Source organism: Rissa tridactyla, chromosome 1 (genome assembly GCF_028500815.1).
Source record: "Rissa tridactyla isolate bRisTri1 chromosome 1, bRisTri1.patW.cur.20221130, whole genome shotgun sequence".
In the NCBI taxonomy this organism is placed as follows: Eukaryota; Metazoa; Chordata; class Aves; order Charadriiformes; family Laridae; genus Rissa; species Rissa tridactyla.
Window position 1 is genome coordinate 143,775,095 of NC_071466.1, and position 16,674 is coordinate 143,791,768.

Sequence of the window (16,674 nt, forward strand, 5' to 3'; positions counted from 1 at the left end):
CAGAAGCAAATAATGTAAATTGTACTGTGGCTTGATTGCACTAGTTGGGAGCAATGATGTAGTCTCCAAGATTGCTTATTTCTATCCATATTTAAATCTCACTGTTCAAGACTTAAACTGAGTTTTTTAGATGGATCTGATTTTCCCAGCTAGGTATGGCTTTTATCTGGGTTGTTTCCAAAACTCATAGTTATGATACTGAATAGTCTGAAACACTGTTAATTGTATTCCAATGCTATGGGAAATGTTTCCTATCAGTGCACTTTCTGATATCCTTCTAAGTGGATCTGGCTTCAGTGCCCTTATTGTCCTTGTCAGGGAATATTTGGCAAGAGCCAGATACCCCCAAGATATTTTTGTCTCTATTATTTGGAAAGCCAGTATTAACAACAGAACTACTCATGCATACAGAGAAATAGAAACTCAGTAGGCAGAAATCCAAATGTCCTCTACTCTACCAACATAAGCCAGGAATCCTATCACTGATCTCACCAGCAATACTTAGACTCACAGTGCAAAAATGGAGAGCAGAGTCTAGAATGACCATTAGAGGGCTCTTTTAGTCTCTTTTAGGACATAATAGAGGGCTCTTTCAGCAATTGTATTCTATAATCTATGAGAAGTCTGCAAAAACAGACATCAAAAGATGCAGCCATAGTTTAGTTACCAAGGTCTTTGCATGGAACGCATATCATGTGTTTCTGAGACTTAGAGAACCTATGGTGGGTGAGCTGATTTAAGCAAGCTATAGTTTTGGCCTGTCTGATTAGCAATATTGTTCAAGAATAAATTAACCATAATGAAAATTATTCTACTATTCTTCTACTATACTTCTATTATACTTCTACTATACTTCTATTATACTTCTACTATACTTCTATTGCAATGGCACCCTGAGTTACTAGTGCTTATAAGTGACCATGCTTATAAGTGGTCATTGAAAGTTGGGATAGCCTTAATTTTTTTTTTTTCTCAAAAGAAGGTAAAAAGAAAAAAGCATACTAGGAATAAGAATTTCTGAAGTCTCCTGGCAGACTTCCATAGCAGCCTGCAAAATTTGCTTTGAAAAGCTAGACTGGACTGATGTATGGTAGCTGCAGATTTCTGTAGTTTTTCGTGGCTTTTAAGTGGTATCACTGTGGGGAAATTGTGAATTAAGTCCGATGATGAGGCACACAAAAGCGATCTAGCTCCCTCTCTCTGAACTGTGTTGGCTCTGCAGGGTAAAGTGGAATCAAAAGGAGTAGGAAGTATTTTTTTTAGAGAAGTTAGTGGAAATATCTCAGAAATATTGAACATATGTGCTGGATAAAATGATAGTCACTTTTGCAGTTATTTTTTAAGGACAGAAACATGTTTTTTTACTCTGCAAGATATGAGACAAATGGGGGATTTTTTATTAATTAACATAGTTTTGAAACCGGCCTGATCATGTTTTGGTGATCTCTTTGAACTGCGCTCTGGCTAGTATATATTCTTATATTAAATGTCACTGCTTATCGAATGTTAACTACAGCTAACAGCACAGGGGACAAATGCTATCTTTGCATAAAATAAGCGGAAAAGTGGTGATTTACCAGATTTCATTCAGATTTCAAAACCACCACCACCACCAAAATGTGCATAGTAAGCACGGATCTGATCAAAATACTGCTCTTAATTATACTAAAAGAATTAAATGGAGAGCATGAGCATGGAGATCAGTTAAAAATTCATATCTCAGTTAATGTCTTGTTTTGGTTGGGTTTTTTGTTTGCTTGTTTATTTGTTTTTGGATTTGGGGTTGGGTTCCCTCCTCCCCCCTCCCCCCACTTCCTCTCTCCCATTGCACCAGCTGTCTTGGTTTAGACAAAGAGGGAACAACATAGGATGGAATGGTGAAGGCAGTGCTAATCATAGCAGGTAAAGGTGCTGAACTGATGTAGAAGCTGGAGGACAGGTGGCATTGGTACAAGCAGTACCGCCAGCTTGAGGAAAAGGTTTGGTCTGAAGGCTGAGAAGTAAAATTAATTGCTAGGGAAAGGAGAGAGGGCCAAATCCCCTTTTCTAACAAACATTCAGAAAATTACCTATATTGTCAGTTGCACACATACATACCGATGTGAGGGAAGCACTGAATGAAATAGTCAGCCCTGAAAACCCATTCATTTTCCAAAAGATTTTTTTTTTTTTTAAAGAACGCAGAGAACTAACAATATTAATGTGGGGAGAGAAGAAACAACATTAAATTCTGGGTGTTTTGGGGGAGCAGTGAAAGGAAGAATAGAGTATCTGAGATTGTTTTGGCTAGATTTTGCGGCATATGTTGGTTTTCTATTAGATGAAATAACAGGGAAGGAAGTGTAGCTATGGCTTCTAGATAACAGAGACCTCAGTACTCCTGCCAGTGCCCCTCTTCTGCAATCTTCTCCTGTTTGCACAGAAGGAAATGCCTGAAAATTACTAGGATATTGTTTGGTTTTGGGGGGGAAGGTGGGAATAGGCAGAGTTAAATCTGAGGATGCTGAAAGGGAAGATTGTGGACTGTGGGGAGAACTGCTGGAAAGGAGAGAGTGACAGGAAAAGTCACTTAGGAAAGAGAAGGGAGATTTTTCATGTAGACAAAAGAGTAGAGAAGAAAAATGAGAAAAAAAAAAGAGCAGTGTTTAAAGAAGGATGGAAAATGAGTGGCATAGGTGCCTCTTGCTTTACTTTAGAAGCTGGGAGAAAGGAATGTGATTAGGGAGTTCACTGAAATTGCAGTGGAGCAAAAGAAAAGTCTCATGAGGAATGTCTTGTCCTAAACCTTATCGGTCAAGATTATTATGGGAGAAGAACATGGGACCCATTGGAGCTCACAGACAAGTGCCTCCTGTGTGTGGCTGTATCTCTCTGAGCAAAAGTACCTTTTTGCAGAAAATACTGCAGGTCCTTTGAAATAAGGCTTCATACAGGTGAATCGTGATATTTCCAAACGGTGGAAATTTCTCAAAGAACTGGATATTTGCGCATATAGGTCAACTTTTTTTTTGTTATTATGCTATGTTATCTCAGAAACAAGAATGTTGCATAGATTTTTTTTTTTTTTTTTTTTTTTTTTTTGTGCAGGGAAGGCAGTTTTTGCTTTAAGTAGCATTAAACCGTGTAATCTTAAAGTGGTGCGTGACCTGCAGGAGCTTTAAACTGTTCCTGGAAAGTGTAGGACAAATGGGAGCACAAAAGTAAATTTATTTCTTTTTTTTTGTTCTTCCTCTGTGGCTTGATAGGGGAGAACATTCAGGAAAGCCCAACAGTATTTTTTATTATAAACTGCATGTGTCATGTTTTTCATTCTTGTTCGGTTTTGTGAGTTTTTGCCACTCTCTTCATTGCAGGTTTTTTAACATGGAGAGAAAGTTTTGCGTCATCCCAAACCCATTTGTATTTCTCTAATGAGAAACTCTACTGAGTTTGAAACAAACTTTTCCATTTTTTTCAGGCAGCGTTACTGAAAGCACTAGACACTTGTACATTTTTCCTGAGATCAGTTATTCACTCTGGTGGTTTGAAGATGCTTTGGTCCCGCTATCCTTCCTGTCTGATTTGGTTTGGAATTAAACCCAAGGACTCCTATTTGTCAGGAAAACTCCTACGCCCCTGGGATATATTTAAGAGATGATTCAAATGGGAATTGCTTCCACAAGAGAGATGATCCCATTCCCTGCACGCAACCACCACCGGGCACATGCAGCCTAGTGGCTAGAGTGCCTAAAGGATTCAAGACCTGGGTTACATCCAGTTCCTGAAGAGTACAAAGGAGGAAATTTTACTCAAGTCTCCGTCATTCTAGATAAGTGTCATGGTTACACAGCATGCAGGGGTTGATGTCTTATTTTGCTGATAAATAACTGCAGAAGCTGACTGGTCTGTCAGGAATACATCTAGTGACTAGTCCATCTACTGACTAATGTACAGGGAACCCAGACTCATCTGGTAGGCACCTTAAGTTAGCTGGCTTTGTGTTGAATACATCCCTAAAAAATCCCTCTGTGAATCTCATATGAATAAGCTGTGCCATCTTGAAATGCTATAATAAAACATTTGAATAATTAAACATTACTGGTTTGTTTATTCTAAAATGTTTTCTTAGGCTAATATTCTCTGAAATCACAAATATTTTCAGGATCAAAGAAATGCATTTTATATTAATAAACCATGTGCAAAAGTAAATTAAATTAACAAAAGAAATGCAGCCTCAGGTTTTTTTTTTTCTTCCACATTGCAAGCTTGAACAAAAGCCTTTCATTGAAAATTTTCTCTTTTTTTTAGTGATAACTTTGTGAGATTAGGGACAGATTCTGGAACTGAGAGTGGTTTCTACTTGTGTAGTTATTACCCACTTTGCTCCCAAGGTGCCATTACATGGTAAAGCACCATTCAGTGTATGGATAAAAGATGTCAGCCATGTAGAATTAAATATAAAAACCAAATAGGAATGGTTTGAAAAATTTTGTCTGTCTTCTTAAACCAAGTTATTTTCAAAGACCTTCTAAAGAAAGCATTAGATTTGCACTTCATTTAAGGGCATGCATCGTTTATAACTTTTTATTCCAGAGAAGCCAATCCATTTTGCTACCTGATCTCTGACTCTCCAAACATATTTTATGCAGTCTAAATAACTGTTTATTTTATGTGCATTGTAATTTGAAATTGCTCTGGTTCTGGCTGTTTTCAGACACAAACATTTCGTGTTCCCCTCAGGGCAGATGGACTGTGCATGCTTAGGTTCTCATACAGAATTTCAACACCTGTTTCTTTTTGCTGCTTTCAGTAAAGGTTCTGCAGACTAAAGGTATGTCTTTCCTTTTTGCATATGGTAATACTTAATGCTGTGCTTCTTACTGGCAAAAAGTGAAAGGAAAAAATTAGAACTGAGTCTTTGGGATAAACGAGCACCCCGTTGGATTCATGGACCTGATCCTACCACTACTATTGTTGCGGATAGTCTTATTCATGAGAGTAGTCCCACATGAGAAGGATTCCTTCACATGGAAGGAATTTCAGAGTTTTCATGTATTGCTGCAGGCTATGGATTATTAACCTGGTCTTGTGAACAGGGAGTAGCGACCCTTCCGTCTTATATGTAGAACAGGGTACAAGCTAACCTCTGGCTGCAGACGGTAGGGCTGGGAGAGCACAGTAACTTTCTGGATAAGGCTAAGAATTAGGAAGTTAGACAAATAAATTAGATTCCAATTCTGATTTCATGTTCTGGAGTAAATTAGAGTTATTTCATCAGAGCTGACCAATTCAAAAACTGCCTTTTTTTTTTTTTTTTTTTACTGCAAACAGAATTAATTTACCTCTTCTCCTCAGCAGCATTCCATCAGTAATTTCCAAACTCTATTTACAAAAAGGTAGGGCAATTAAAATTCATATCTAAATACACCATGTCTTATTTATCCAGTATTTGCACATGTATAATTTTTAAGTATCTTAAGTTGCAGTTAGCAGCCCCTAGATGAGTATAGAGTCACAAAGAACATCTTCCTTTTGGGTATTCCATAACTGATCAAGGTATCAATGGTCATGATTAGCTCAGGTGACAGTACTGGGCATGTGCAACATACTAGTACTGACTAATTTAAAACTGCACAATTTTCCTTCTTAGTGTGATACCATTCTATGACGATGGCTTCTGCAGCTGGTTAGAACCATACAAAGATAGTAGTAAAACATAAGCAGCAGGTCTCCAAAGAATCCTACAGGTAGGTGTAAACATTCATAATTAGGTATATTTGGAATTACCAAACCTTTATTAAACAGGCATTGGTCACCACTTGCTTTGGATCTACTATGTCCACCAAAGGCTCCTTCATGGCAACATCCCTAATACAGGTCATGTCAAAGCCGTACACATTCTCCCACCCTGTCAATGCAAATGGATGTGTCAAACATTAGCAGCAATAATAAAAATATTTTTTGTTTCCCAAAGCATCTTTCATTTGAAAGAATTTCTACCATCCCCTAACTTTCAGGTCTCCTCTTCAGCTCTTAGCTCCCTGACCCAGTTGTTTATGCCATCATTGCTATTTTACAGATAATGCAGTTGTGGAAAAATAACCCCTCAATGTACATCTTTGAACAAGTGGCTCTTGTTTTTTGGTATCCCTAAAACTGTGTTATATCAGAGTTGATGATGATTTTCATGGCTTTAAACCATGAGAGTGTTGCCCAAAATCATATAATATGTCAGGTTGAGACTTGGGAATAGCTGCTAAGATTATTCTATCCTTTCCTATCCATTCTGGTTAATATTTCCTTTTTTCAATCAGCAGTTTGCACGCTCTTTTAATTATTTAAGTAGTCTTAGTTTCAGCAAGTGCTGAAAGTGCAGAAGTACTGTCAGGACTAGAATTACAGGTGTGTTTCAATATTTGGGGCACACCAAATTTTAATCTGCATGTATATCATGACAAAAGAGCAAAATGTCCCCTTTCTAAAAGATTTAAAAGCCATGCTTCTATATTTGAACTGTTATTCTGATTATTCCGATAAATGCTTCTTATCTTGCCGAGTATTTTTTTTCTTTTTTTTTGAACAAATAGTACCCTAGGGAAGAGTACACTGGCTTTGTTTTTCAGATTGCTTAACAAAATGAAAACAAAAATCTCCAAAAAAAGTGAAATCTTAGACTTATGAATCATATGATTCAAGGTCCATTCAGTGGAAAGTCTACGTTGAATACTGGAGGAGTTGAATACTCAGGAGGATTGGGCCAGGCTCTTTTCAGTGGTGCCCAGGGACAGGACAAGAGGTAATGGGCACAAACTTGAGCATAGGAAGTTCCATCTAAACATGAGGAGGAACTTCTTTACTTTGAGGGTGGCAGAGCACTGGAACAGGCTGCCCAGAGAGGTGGTGGAGTCTCCAACTCTGGAGACATTCAAAACCCACCCGGACACGTTCCTGTGCAACCTGCTCTAGGTGACCCTGCCAGAGCAGGGTTGGACTGGATGATCTCCAGAGGTCCCTTCCAACCCTACCATTCTGTGATTCTGTGATACTGTGAACTTAAAAGAATGTTTGAACACAAGCAAGGTAAACCGATAAACAGTAATAGTAAGCATGTTTGAAATGTCTTGTTTTTTCAGAGCACAGCATTTTAGCTCCTGGTGTTCCCAGAGGACTATGACTGAAAATGTAGTATAAGCAGAAAATGTGCATATTTCTAAAATGGAACAAATCTGGACATGAACAGTTCTTTGATATGTTATCCCTTTATTGGGCTGTGAGTTTCTCAATATTTCAGGGGAGCTGATGATCAAAACTTTTGTTTCAGGCACCTTGAGCATGTGGGAACTTCGGATTATACTTATAGAAGCCATATGTTTTTATGTGGTTACTCAGAAAAGACTAACTAGGAAACCCTAGGAACCCTAGGGACAATTTATTAACAGTTGTTTTGCTGGGGCCTCCATCACTTGATGTGCTTTAGCCTATGTGGAATGCCTTTGAAATATATGTCCCAGTCTGTATTAGACAGAGACCTGTCGCAGGAGTTAAAAGACAAAATGATATGTTTTACATATGTTTTAATTATCTATAGTAGTATTCTGTGGCATTAATAAAGCTTGAGAAATCAGAAGTCAGATCTTTTTTAGAAACATCATATTGCATTATTTCTTAATCAATATGATGGTTCTTGAGTACCCTTTGAAATGCTGAGCCCTGCATCTCACATGAAGGCAAGACTCTATCCCCCTTAAGAGAGAACAGAGAAAGATGAAAATTTGAAATGTAAGGAGACATCATTAAGGGTTTATAAACTGAAAAGAGAGACAAGATGGTGGTGCAGATAGGTAGTGAGATGCAAATAACTGAAGAAGACACAGAGGATATAAAAAGTGAGGGGGGAAGGGAAATCAGAAATGAAATCAGAAAAGAAAGTGTTTTAAAGGAAACCAACATTTTAGAAGTGAAAAGGGACCTGAAACATTTTTTTTTTAAATGATGAAAAAACAAACCAGTTGAAAACAGGTGTATCGTCTGTGAGAAAAGAAAAAGGCTCATGGCCTAGAAAGGAAGGGGTTCAAAAGCAAGGTGAAAGAAGGCATAAGGGATTCTTTTAGGCCAAAATGGCTTTGATTCCTTTACAGAATCCTGATGCATTCTTTTTTAATCTGTAAATTTTGTAAGGAATTTAGCTATCAAGGTCATCACATAACTGAGGAGAAAAACCTAGGCTGTTCTTGAGGAGTAGATGCAATTCTCCCTGGCACCTACGCAAACATCTTGTCACTCCCCCACTACACTGGGCTTGCTTTTAACCCAAAATGGCAGTTTTGACCCATTGGCAGTTCTGTGTATTGGCACTGAATTTGATTACAGAAACACCAAACTTTCTTTTCTGAAAGGAGCTGAGAGGCAAGGAATGAGTTGTTAGGCATTTTCATTTAAAGGTTGACTGAATCCATTAATTTTACCTAAGCTTTTGCATGTATCCTTAATTAATAAAACTGCTTAGGACATTTGTGGGTTTTTTTTCCCCCTAATGGAAAATGCCTTTAAGTGAAATTGACCAGCTCTGAAAAATAAATAAAAGCCAAAAAAACAAAAAAGAAGAGTGAAATAATGTAGAACTTACTAATTTCATCAAAACTATTATGACCAAATAAATGCAAACTCGGGTGACCTGGGGGAGAACAAGTTGATTGTGAACCAGGAGTATGGCATTGTGGTGATGAAGGTGAACCACATGATATGAGGAATGTCCAAGAAAATGGGATTTGCCTAGCTCGGCTTAGCAAAGGCTAATGGTGGGATCTAGTTGCTATCTGCTGCTACTGAAACAGAGAAAAAGTCAGATTTCCTTCAGGTGACAAGGGACAATGAAGGCAAGTTTCAGCAAAGAAAATTCTGACTGGATATTCAGAAACATGTTTACTCATGAAGGTGCTTCAGCATTTGAACAAGCCCAGAGAAGCTATGGAATCCCCACCTCTTGACTCTGCAGGGCACGGCCCTGAGTGACCTGCTTTAACGTGAAATCTGGCCTGCTTTGAGCAGAAGGCTGGACTAGGTGACCTGCAGAGGTCACTAACAGCACCAATAATTCAATTAAACTTCAAGGGGAAAAAAGAATTAAATGTAAAGGAAAGGTTTAGAATTTTTTGCACATCAAAGCAAAATGGAGATTTCATTTAAAAATTGTCACATAAATTGTTTAAAAAAGTTAAAAGAAAATTACATGTTTTTTTCTTCTTGACAAGCATATTAGTGAGATATCATTTTTTCTACGCTTATTTCTTAACATTTACAATTAATTTGCATCTTATTAATGTTTCTGTTCATGTTATTTTAAAAACAAAAAGCAGTATCAGGATGGCAAAAGAATATTACCAATTTTAATGGTAGTTATTTGTGATGTGGCACCATTTAACAAAAGAACAACAAAACTAAATCTAAAATCCACATTTTAAAATAGAGGTTGAGGTTTCAGTATAACTCTAAGCAAGGTCTACATCAATTTATTCACGCATCTTTCCTTTGTGCATATTAAATTACTGCAGGTTTCCTGAATTTATCACCAAACTAGGGTTTTCTCAGTGTTCATGTTTATGTTGGAATTCTGACCTAGTCAGCATGATTTCTTGGCATTTGCAAAACTTTGCCAGTGAAGAGATTACAGTAGGCCACTATAAATCAAATATTTTAGGGAAAAAAACACAGAAAAGGGTTACTGTTAAGTATTTACTTACAGTGAATTTTGAAGTCCTTGTACTGTCTGTCTTCAATTGCTACCACGTACAAAGCAGCTCGGTCTGGAAACATTAGCCCTCCAGGTTTCTGTTGATGAATTGTGGGGAAATGGATCTCGTAATCTATTCACCTGACAAAGACATCACATTTTGAACTGCACATACAAAAACCAGACAAGCAGACTTGCATGCCTTTATTGTTTTCCTTCAGATTGTCACATCAGCTTCAATCTCAGCAACTCTTGCAGCCTGTGGCAATGTCGTTAGATAGTGTCTATATGAATTTCACCAGCAGTTAATTGTAAGCAAAGCTCTTTTACTGAGATTCTGTTCGTTAATCTTTTTGTTAAAGCCTTAGAAATGGCACTCGGAGATGTAACTGTGTCTTGTTACGGTGACAGTGGGAGAGGGGAGGCTTGAAGTCAGACAATAAATGACGATTGCTCCAGCAAGGAGTATGACATGCAGAGCACCTACCAGCCACTTGTCTCGTGCGAAGATGACTGTGTTTAACATTGACTCATAGAACAGACAGTAACCCATCCACTCGCTGATGATGATGTCTACTTTATCCACAGGTAATTCAACTTCTTCGACTTTACCTTTAAATATTGTGATTACTGAAAAAAGAATCCAAAGAAATATGTTTCACATAATATAACACCTTATGGTGAATGTCAGGCTGACCTTTTCAATATGATTCTCTTCTTGAATGCCTCTAGATAAGGGGTGTCTCCAAGCGACTCGATGGATTTTATACTATTTTAAAACTACTTGCAATTAATATAACAAACAAAAGTTTTAGTATCTGTATAAAAGGAAAAAAAGAAAAAAACCCCTCAAACCAAATAAAACCCATATATAAAAACCAACAGAAAAACAGGCCTTACCTGGTTACCTGCATGATCTCATTTTACATGCCCTTTGGAATTTGGAAGATTTCTAGATCTTTGACTAACTAATGCAAAGAATTCACCTAGAATCCTTTAAACATCCCTGTATGTTTACAAGTACATGATCTCATCACTGACATATTAGACATTTATGGAACTAGGATCTAATTCTCATCTGCTTTTCAAAGATATTATTCTGGCTTCACAATGAGGAAACTAAGGCTTGTTTCTTCCATGAATTCTGGGGAGCTGACTCAACTGAGAAAGTCAGATCTAGCTTGACGCTACACAAACAAGAACTGTGTACAAACACAGTTCTCTTGTGAAAAATCATTTTTCATTCCTTTCTGCTTCACGACTGAATCTTTTATAACATACTGTCATTCTCACTCTGAATCTTCTGTCTGGTTTAGGCTTGCATAATTTTCCACAGTTGTCTAAAGTGAATGCTGGAAAACATTGCTGTCAGGTATTTTGTCACCAAATTAGTTTCAAGGAAATTAAAAATGCTGCTATAAGTTTGATGTAGTAGAATACCATATCCTCAGAGACACTATTACAACACAGGGCATTAAATTACTGGCAGTACCATATACTACTTACAGGAGACTGGGTATGCACTGCAAAAGCAAATCGACAAGCAATTAATAGAACTGGTTGATACTAGAACAGATATTTTGCTTAAAGGAAAACTAAATGCTGGTCCATATTTAGTTCAGTTGTAACAAATAATTTCCTTTTAGGATCACTACACAACTTGCTAATCATTCTTGCATTTTTAAAAATATGTTTCCTATTTACAAATGTATTCCAATTTCTTAAGACAAATAATTTTCATCTTGTATTTGTCTGCCCTTTATATTGTTTGTTGCAATGGGTAAAGTCTCATGGTTCTGGATTCTTCCTTGACAAGGTAACTGATGCACTTGAAAATAGGAATAAAGTGAGTAGGGAATATTTTACTTTCCATTACTAATTGATAAGATTACTGTATTACTCTTAATAAATGTCAATTTTAATGATGGCAATTTTTATTGATGAAAGTGGTCAACATTGAGTTATAGGAAGATGAAGGTACTTTCACTTAGCTAAAACTAGGTTAGCTGTTCAAGAGTGGGTTGAGTGATTTTTAGGACTCAGGCCAGGGAAAATGAGGTTTCATCTTTCCAAAATACATGCACTACTAGTATTACTCTAACCAGATGTGTCCACTTTATTTGCGTGGCAAACTCTTAATCCAGACTGGCCCCCTAAGAAGCTGCGAACACTCTGATTCAGACTGGTAACACAAAGTATCAGCTGGTAAGAGCAACCTGATTGGAAAAGAGTGAGTTCTCTTCTTCTTCCGTGTTTTAAGCTTCCTTTCACAGTTAGTAGCTCAATAGTTCATCTGTTGTTATACTGAAGACTCTTCACATCTATAAGCTCTAGCCATGAGTTCTCTTTAGTTCTCTTTTCTCCTGAGAACTTTCACTGCCACAATTCATTTGGAGTAAATTTTAGCACTGTTGACAGCTGCCAGAGCGAAACACTTGCAGACTTTGAAGCCCTCTGTTTGTACCTAGAACAGTCGCAGTGTAAGCAGCAGCAGCAGCAGTAGCAGAAGTTCCTCCCACCTCCCTTCACTTTGATGAAACATGTTCATAAGGCACTATGTGGGAACAGATTGTACTGTCCCCAGCTTCATTGTATCTGTTCTGAAAATGGGTTTTCCCTTGGTTCAGCCCCTTTTGCTGACTCGGTATTTCTCTAAACAATTAGTGGGAAAAACATACAAATTTCCACCAGCAACAAGATCCTTTGGCTCAGTACCTGGTTGTATTAAAATAAAAGTGAAAGTGGGTCAGTGTCAATTGTGCAAGTGTAAATGTTAGTTCAGGTGTGTAACTTGTTTATATTAGAGACCAAACTGCAGTCTGACAGGCTGCTGAACCAGTCCAGGTAAGTCCTCTGACAAAGGGGAAGGGTCTCTGCTTCTTCCTCCACAAGGAAGAATTCTTACATAAAATTCTTATGTAATTCTCACATGAAAATTCTTATGTAAATTAATTCTTCTTTTTTCCAAGGACTTGCTCCTTGGAGAAACAGGAGGAAGAAGCAGAGATAAATACCTTCTGCAACCTCTGGAGCACACTCGATCCTTCTTATTTATTCTGACAATGGTCCCTTCACACACAATTCCCGTTGCTGGAAGTCTAAATGTGAATTATTTCTGGTATGCTGGCTGTGTGGCTATTTGACGAAAGGCCATTCTGGGAATATATGGGGTCTGCACCAAAGGTGAGATCCACAACTCATTGTTTTAGTGCCTTATCCTTACTGGGGAGGCAAGTATTTTCTGGTTCTTTGCTTCCTTCTTTTTCTGGACCAAAAGTTGCATACACTGGGTGGTCTCATCTCCCACATCACTGCTATTTCTTTCACACCATACCACTTGAATATGCATGCTGTTCAATAAATTCTCCTCCCAAACAGCTCTGTGTTAGTCAGAAGCTGCCAGTGACAGCAATAAAAATTAGAGCAGATCTAAACCAGAAAAGAAATCTATTCCTGCATATGTGCTAGCATAGCAGCACTGCAGACACAGCTAAAAGGGGGGGCGGGGGGCAAATGATACAGTCTAGCCAGCAAAGGCAAGCTCTTCACAAAGGGCACTTTTAAACAAGAACTGTCTCACAGCCTCAGTTAAAAAAAAGACTGATTTTTTAGGTTGTTACAAAGATATCTTGTGTGCAGTGATTTGGAGGAGGATTGAAGACATGAAATAGAGCTTGCTGGAGATTTTTTGTTATGAGTTTTCAGTAGGTTTGGGGAGTATTTTTAGTGGTTTTTTGTGTTTTTTTTTTTTTTTTTAAATTGAAGTGTTTCCGCATCCCTGGAAATTTCAACAGTTTTTCTTTCAAGAAAAAAAAGTTTTCTATGATACTTTTATTCTGAGAATTGGACATTCTAATTTCTGTGAGTGTGTATATTTCAATATGATTTTTTTAAAAACTATTTTTTCAAAAACTATTTTTTCTAAAGTTGGAAGTCAGAAGAAATTCTTAGTGAAAAATCTGTATTGATAGGGAATACTTTTTGCTTTGTACCTTATTTCAATTTGAATGTAAGTGCACGTGTGTGTGTGCAGCGATTCTACTTAAGAGATAAGGTAGAATTCAGATGGCAGAATTAATTTGAAAAGTTCAGCTTTAATATGGGGCCTCCTGTCTGCTTTGCCAAATCAAACTGCCCGCTGATGAGTCCTATTTGCTTCTGTTGTCTGTGAGCCTAGAAGTAAATGTAGAGGTAACTCCTCCCATGAGGAACTGTTGTAGTGCCTTGAATTAGATGTTTAGTTTTGTATTTACATAAGTAAATTACACAAAACTACCATTTACATATAGACAACACAACATAAATTTATCAGAAGTGAAACAGTTATCTTCTCTTTCTCCTGAAGAAATTTTTATATATGCCTTACTATTGTCCAAGTGGTTGGCCTTGATAATTTTTTCTGAGTAGTCAGATATACTTGAGCATTCGATCTAGGAAAAAAAAAGGAAAGCAAGAGGAAGAGTAATTACGTGTTAGAGATCTCAGCTGTATTAATAAAACCAAAATCTACTAAATGCAGCAAAGACTGTACAGAGCATGTAACCATTCATAAAGAGTAAATCAAACGTGTGTGAGGCAGGATTATGATCAATTATATCTTAATATTTAAACTGCAGTCTGTGTTTGAGTTAAACTGGCTCATATAGAAAAGATTGTTTTTAAAGCTGTTGAGATATGGAAAAAAAGAGATCCTAACTACAAAATTACAAATTTATTAATCATATTATTTAATTTATTCCTCCTACTTTAGAATATTGCCTCCTCCCCCAAAAAAATCTGCTGAAGGGAATGAATTAGCATGGTGCTACATTTCCTCAGGTATTCTAAAAAAGAAATACATTCAAACTTCGTGAATGATGTTAAAATTCAAACTATGCCAATACTGGTCTGTGTCAAGGAGCAATTGCTTCGTGAAAAATCTATCATCTTTGGCAATGCATGCTATCAAAAAAAAACATTTTGCACATAAGAAATTACTGAAATTATTGTATTTACAAAAACATCCAGACCTGTATGTCTTTTCTTATGCTTTTATTAGGAAAGGAATTACAAAGTAATTTCTAGTTTTAGATTTGCCCTTAAATTTCTTAAAATCTGAGTTCTAGCATAAAGTCCATGTTTGTAATGACCTTTGATATCTTTTAGAGAAATACTGCATTCCATTAATCTCTCTGGTTTTTGTGCCCTTTCAAAACCATGAAGGCCAAAGTTGCTGGTAGTCACCTAATCTGTTCCTAAGTTACATCTTCCAAATTTGACATTAAACTGCTGATAACACTTTGTATAATCCTTGTCTCTCTAAGACCCTATGAGAATGTCAAATACAATTATATGATCTCTAGTGAGGTGTTTTATACGTCCAGTGAATTCCATTTAAGCTCTAAAAGCCAAACTGTGCTTCACCTCTGTGGTGGCACTCACAGATGGCAGGACAGCAGATGGAAGGACACAAAAAGCCCTTATTCTTTTTATACAGCCCATGAAACAGCTAGACATAATAGCAGTTACAATATCAATCCCTGTCCCCATGGGAACATGAGCATTAATTCTACCTAGCTTGCCTGTGGATGCAAACTGCTCCTTAAGATGTCTGACTCAATGGCCTGAACATAAACCAAAATTGGCATGTAGAAAGGAACACCAGAGTGCCAGTCCAGAGGCTCCAAGAAAGAAATCCCTTGGTGAGAACTCCATCCTTTTTCTCCATCCAGCTGCTTCTACCTTTACTGTAAACTGTATAGACTATATGCCTTATCTGTACTTACAGCCATTATAACATACTCAGTTTTCCTCTCTCTGTCCACATCTGTCTGGCATTTTCAATTCCATTGCCCATTCTTTCTGCTTGTTTTGGATTATTTTTAAATAAAGTATGGGTATGTAGGTGTTTGGAGGTGGCTTTCCAACCTTTCTAAAGAAAAAGATGCAAAGAAATAAAAAGCTCTATTTCATGAATGACTACAAGTTTCTAAAAATCAGCTTCATTCTCAAAGAAGCAAAATAATAAAACAACAACTCTCAAATGTTCTAGGAAGGAAGATATATTTCAGAAAATAAACTTGCTTTAGGGTGGCTGCTATGGTTCTTCTTTACTTTGACTTGGACTCTATACTGTGGTAAAACTTTATTTTAAAAAGCAACTAATTTCAGAAAAAGAAAATGCTGAATTTGGTAGCTGAAGAAATAGTAAAAAAAATCAGTGTTGTCAGTTTTTTTCCTCAGTTCACTTTCAAGTCAGTGATCTGCTCAAATCTGTCCAATTTTACAAAGCATTTGGATTTTACAAAAACTGTGTGTTCCAATAAAATATGTCCATACCTCAGTTTACAATCGTAGAATCATAGAATGGTGTGGGTTGGAAGGGACCTTCAAAGATCATCCAGTCCAACCCCCCTGCCACGGGCAGGGCCATCTTTCCACTAGATCAAAGCTCTGTCCAACCCGACCTTGAATTCTTCCAACCATGGGGCATCCAAAACTTCCCTGGGCAAGTTTCTTCAAGAAAATTTCTTCCTTATATCGAATCTAAATCTGCTCTCTTTCAGTTTAAAACCATTGCCCTTTGTTCTGTCACAACAGGCCCTGGTAAAAACTCTTTCTCCACCTTTCTTATAAGGCTACTATAAGGTTTCCCCAGAGGCTTCTCTTCTCCAGGATCAACAACCCCAGCTGTCTCAGCCTTTCTCCTTGGGAGAGGCATTCCATCCCTCTATTTTTGTGGCCCTCCTCTGGACCTGTTCAAACAAGTCCGTGTCTTTCTTGTACTGTGGACCCTAGAGATGGATGCAGTACTCCAGGTGGGATCTCACCAGAGCAGAGTAGGGAGAGAATATCACCTTTCTCAACCTGCTGGTCACACTTCTTTTTATGCAACTCAGGATACAATTGGCTTTCTGACCTGTAAGCACACATTGCTGGCTCATACCCAATTTTCCATCCACCAGTATTCTGAAGTCCTTCTCTGC

The 16,674-nt window shown here is 37.5% G+C and overlaps 1 protein-coding gene across 4 annotated transcripts in view; it reads right to left on the reverse strand.

Annotated features, from left to right (window-relative positions):
- Nucleotides 1–16,674, reverse strand: part of PRMT8 (protein arginine methyltransferase 8) — a 73,345-nt gene that overhangs the window by 12,888 nt on the left and 43,783 nt on the right. For all 4 annotated transcript variants that reach the window (XM_054218300.1, XM_054218292.1, XM_054218284.1 and 1 more), the window contains 4 exons: nucleotides 14,076–14,139; nucleotides 10,197–10,339; nucleotides 9,720–9,807; nucleotides 5,772–5,887 (listed from right to left, as the gene is read on the reverse strand). In XM_054218300.1, the coding sequence (XP_054074275.1) occupies nucleotides 5,772–5,887; nucleotides 9,720–9,807; nucleotides 10,197–10,339; nucleotides 14,076–14,139 (411 nt within the window). The remainder of the gene's footprint in view (nucleotides 1–5,771; nucleotides 5,888–9,719; nucleotides 9,808–10,196; nucleotides 10,340–14,075; nucleotides 14,140–16,674) is intronic.